This window comes from Haplochromis burtoni, unplaced genomic scaffold (assembly GCF_018398535.1).
Source record: "Haplochromis burtoni strain Fernald_Lab_line unplaced genomic scaffold, NCSU_Asbu1 Contig_44, whole genome shotgun sequence".
Lineage (NCBI taxonomy): Eukaryota > Metazoa > Chordata > Actinopteri > Cichliformes > Cichlidae > Haplochromis > Haplochromis burtoni.
In genome coordinates, this window is record NW_024582405.1 from 2,145,603 (window position 1) to 2,150,355 (window position 4,753).

At 40.5% G+C, this 4,753-nt stretch overlaps 2 protein-coding genes across 2 annotated transcripts; both read right to left on the minus strand.

Moving 5' to 3' along the window:
- Positions 1-78: 78 nt before the first annotated feature.
- LOC102299341 (histone H4) lies at positions 79-708 on the minus strand. Its single transcript, XM_005921062.2, has one exon. The coding sequence runs from the start codon at positions 661-663 to the stop codon at positions 352-354; it is 312 nt and encodes a 103-aa protein (XP_005921124.1). The 5' UTR covers positions 664-708; the 3' UTR covers positions 79-351.
- Positions 709-1,481: 773 nt separating this feature from the next.
- Positions 1,482-1,953, minus strand: LOC102299028 (histone H2B 1/2). The gene has a single exon (XM_005921061.2). It carries the CDS (start codon positions 1,915-1,917, stop codon positions 1,543-1,545), a length of 375 nt encoding a protein of 124 aa, XP_005921123.1. The 5' UTR covers positions 1,918-1,953; the 3' UTR covers positions 1,482-1,542.
- Between the last annotated feature and the right edge of the window lie 2,800 nt (positions 1,954-4,753).

Below are 4,753 nucleotides of genomic sequence, written 5' to 3' on the forward strand. Positions count from 1 at the left end.
TTTACGTTAGTAATTAGTTTTGTGCATAGTTTTATATTATTGCTAATAATAAATTAAAGCAACAAAATAAACCGAAGAGCCGGGTCTCTAACAAGAGACGGAAATCCCATGACTAATGCTCGCACATCAACATGGGCGGGTGTCTCCCTCAGGTGCACCAGTGGAACTATCATGCAGTACAATATTTCCTGACAATTCTCATGACCTAATGGCGTGTAAGATATTCAGAGTGCAAAACAAAACACAAAAAGGCAGTAAAAAAGTAACAAAAACAAAGATGGCAGAACAACGCTCTTAAAGAGAAGTGTGTGGCTCTTAAAAGAGCCGTTTGATGGATTAGGGCGACTGAGTTTAACCGCCAAAGCCGTACAGAGTGCGGCCCTGCCTCTTCAGAGCATACACCACATCCATGGCGGTCACAGTCTTCCTCTTAGCGTGCTCCGTGTAGGTAACAGCATCACGGATGACGTTCTCCAAAAACACCTTCAGCACTCCGCGGGTCTCCTCGTAGATCAAACCGGAGATACGCTTCACTCCGCCACGACGAGCCAGACGACGGATCGCGGGTTTGGTGATACCCTGGATGTTATCGCGGAGCACCTTACGGTGACGCTTGGCGCCTCCTTTCCCGAGTCCTTTGCCACCTTTGCCTCTTCCACTCATGGTTATGATTTCTTCTCTGAACGAGCAAAATCGAATGAAGTTAAACTCCACGGAGCCGTGTTATTATGTGTGCTCGGCGGACGTAAGAGAAAACAGACGGTGTGATGGCGACTCGAAGCTCAGTGGCTCCGCCCACTCTTCTATTTTCTAAATGTGGAAACGTGGTCTTTTGTTAAATGACAAATTAAGTCTAACCGAAGGGAGACTCACACCAAATCACACACAATATCTGAGTGGAGTTGACATTTTTATTTCAAACTAAACCCAAGTGTCCGTATTTGTAACAAAAACCACACACCCTCTTAACGTTTCACCCAGAGTCTAGCATAAGTGTTGAACTACATTAAAACGATTAACACATGTATAGATCTCTCTCACACACACACACACACACACACACGGAGGATGTTACTGTAGTTTGAAATGTGAAACTGAAACGAATCGCGTTTATTTATTGTATTTGTAATCCTGTCCAGATTTTACGATCAGAATTGTGATTTGAAGCCAAACATTTGCCTCACCAGGATGAGCTCAATAAGCTCTTGTTCACATGTCATTTCTGAGAAACCCACAAGTGTATTTATTCGGTGCTTTTCGCAGACAAGGGACCACAAAACATGACCCCCCCCCCGAGAAAAACAAATAGTAATAATGCTAAATGATATAGTGATAGCGTTAGGACTGCTCTGGTCAGGTTGTCCATCATTAAGTCCTTGAACTTTTTTTTTTTATAATTCAAAGCATACAACAGTAACAAGCTGTAGTTTATTTTTCACCATCATGACAGCTACAAATTAAATAATGTCAGGACATGTAAGCTTTAGAAGAGATGTGTGGCTCTGAAAAGAGCCGTTGTTCGGGATTAAGTAAAGATGCAGTTTACTTGGAGCTCGTGTACTTGGTGACGGCCTTTGTGCCCTCAGAAACTGCGTGCTTGGCCAGCTCACCGGGGAGAAGCAGGCGAACTGCGGTCTGGATCTCCCTGGAGGTGATGGTGGAGCGCTTGTTGTAGTGGGCCAGGCGGGAGGCTTCAGCGGCGATACGCTCGAAGATGTCATTGACGAACGAATTCATGATGCTCATGGCCTTAGACGAGATGCCGGTGTCGGGGTGGACCTGCTTCAGAACCTTGTACACGTAGATGGCGTAGCTCTCCTTCCTGGTCTTTCTCTTCTTCTTGCCGCCCTTGCCGGCGGTCTTGGTCACGGCTTTCTTGGAGCCCTTTTTGGGCGCTGACTTGGCGGGTTCAGGCATTTTCTTACTTCACTTCCTCACAGCGGAGAATGTGCTCGTTAGCTGAAAGTGGCTCTTTTATTTCCGCTGTATGCAAATAAGGCTGTGCTGTTCCTCGCCTGTCATTGGCCGAGCTGTTGCTCAGGTTTACACAAAGGCACACAGTCAACAGTGAAAAAAAGCACTTGAAATCTTCCACGAATCTCATTATTTACATATGAATTAGAGAACATCACCTTAGTTTTGACTATTTTATGGCATTTTACGGATGCAATGTTTCCCCGCATAACGTCAAAGTTACAGGATATATTGTCCTGAAATTCTCAGGGCTTAAAACCCTTCAGGGTTCATTTTTACAAGTATCCTGTTTTATTGAGCTTTGTAAGAGGAAGTGAGTGTGTTAAAGGGCCTCTTATAATCCTAACTCTGATAAAACTCAGGGTGCTTTGTGATGAGATGCTGCTTTAGCTTTGCTGGCTTCATTTATTTATTTTTTTACTTCTTGAAGACACAAACACACTTTGGTCTGCCATTGTCATTCTCGATAAAGCCAAACTCAAATTAATAATTGTGATACTTTAGCTAGTTTGGCTTTTGCATTACTCGATGAAGTAGATGGACTTAAATATTTGTCCATTGCGCTAATTAACTCAACCCCGGATGATGCACATGTATCTAGGTGCCACCATAGGTTTTTTGCTTATACCCAATCTGTGGATTGGGAACACCAGTTTGAGAGCCTCTGCTACAATGAGAGAAAGATAACGCCAGACATTCATTACACGTTAAAAAAAACACAACGTCGCCTAGCCTTACAAAACAACCACTTTAGTGGACCAAAATTCAACATGCAAAAATGACTTATATAAGATGTCTCTCTGACATCACTTTGTGCAGTGAGTAAATAATACTCTCTACCTAATAATCAGAAACACATCTAACATAAGATAACCTTTATTAGTCCCACACATGGGAAATCTGCAGGAATATTCCCTCATACCCACCCCTATGTTTTCTTTTCTTTAATAAAGGAACAGCTATGAAGAAGTAACTATACAGTCAAATTCAGCTTTAAGCTTCGTTGCCAGTAAATTTAAAAACCAACAACTCCAGCTGCAGCTGCCCCTTCCGGGAACCTGGATCTACCAGAGGTTTCTGACTTTTAAAAAATGAGTTTTTCCTTTCCACTTTTGTCAAGGGCTTGAATCAAATCAAAGGAGAGCACACCTGTATACCCTATGCTGTACTCAGCATAAGGTATACATTTCAGATATCAGTCTGTCTTTTCCAGCAGGATTTTATGGATCAGACCCAGAATAGGAATTGTAGAAATTCAGTCCAGCTGCAGAGTGGACACTGTGCTAACTTGGAATGCTGCTCCTAGTAATGCATCAGAAGTCAGCTCCTATTAATAACTAAACCTATCACATGATTGCTGGTATGTATTCAGCAAACAATAATCTTCAGCAGGCTCTTGAATTGCTGCAATCAGAAGATTGCTTAGTGTGTCTTGACGACACGAAGGGTAAGAGAGAAAGTCGTCCTCTGAGATCAAAGCAGTGAACACTAGCCCTCTCACCTCAGCGATCAGAGACAGCTGTGGTTCTACCGAGAGGGTAGTCAACCAAGTGTGAAGTTACACATGAAGAGTAGAAGTTCATCTTCGAGTGAACAAATTTGCCAGTGACCTTCATGGTTGAATCACTGACATTCACTTGTTGTTCCCCCTGTACCTTATAAAAGTCATTAAGATTACATTACTTATTTAGTCATTTTGAGTACTTCTGTCAGTTATTATAGGATTTCCATAATCAAAGATAAAATCTTCCTCCGAGGCAAACTCTTCCAGATACCGTATTTTCACGCACCGTACTAAAATGCGCAGTCTCAGTTATGTGTGCCATTACTGTATTTAACACTCACACAGTTACTCATTAAGTTACAAGTACATCACTATAATTTTGACTTGGACAACACAAAAAAAAAAAACATGTTTTGAGTGATATGCATTTTTTGCAAATTTTTACTCTGTCCACCTTCGATTTTCACTTTTTCACTCTTCAATAAAAGATAGCCAACAATCTCCTAAGATAATGAATTAGATAATAACTTTTATTGTGTAAGATTATCAGTTATATTCAGTTTCTTTTTTCTTACCTCTTGCAACATGTTCCTGATGCGCTCAATCTTAATTTTTGCAGCACCTCCTTTTGAAGAGGCCAGTGACATTATCCTTGCGGAATACTGGTCCAGTTTTGCCATGAATGTTGTTTCCAAGTTAACAGTGCTGATCCTTTGGAATTCGTCATTTATCTTTAAAAAAAAGAAAAAAAAGAAAAAGAAACCACCACCAACAACAAAAAAAACCCCAAAATGTTTCTTGTTTTTTTTTTTAATTGAAGCCTTTTATTATGTTTAAAAGAAAAATCTAATTAAGAAAAGAAAATGTAAAAGTGTGAAAGGAAGTGACTCTTCTCTACTCCTGAAGAAAATTAGGACTTTTGAGGAATAAAAGTACTTCTTACATTAACCTATTTGTGGCTCTTTACCCTCAAAATGTGGAAATTTATCAAGAGGAAGAACAACTTATTCGGCCTGCAGGGGTTTTTAAATCATTTTAAATCATTCTCATCATCTTCTTCTTTCTCTTCCGCTCCTTTATGTCTACAATATGATATCTACATCACCCCACACTAAGTCACACCCTGTAGTTTCTCCCCCTGAGTAACCTTTTGCATACTTCATTTAGAGCTTACATGTCCTACATTTTACTTCAACATGATTTCTCATTAGGTCGGTCACACATGAATTGCTTTACAAGTCTTTTAACTCAGTTCCATACATATATGTTTTTAAT

Excerpts from the sequence above, each read along its gene's own strand:
- LOC102299341 (XM_005921062.2), bottom strand. The coding sequence starts at position 663 with ATGAGTGGAAGAGGCAAAGGTGGCAAAGGACTCGGGAAAGGAGGCGCC.
- LOC102299028 (XM_005921061.2), bottom strand. The coding sequence starts at position 1,917 with ATGCCTGAACCCGCCAAGTCAGCGCCCAAAAAGGGCTCCAAGAAAGCC.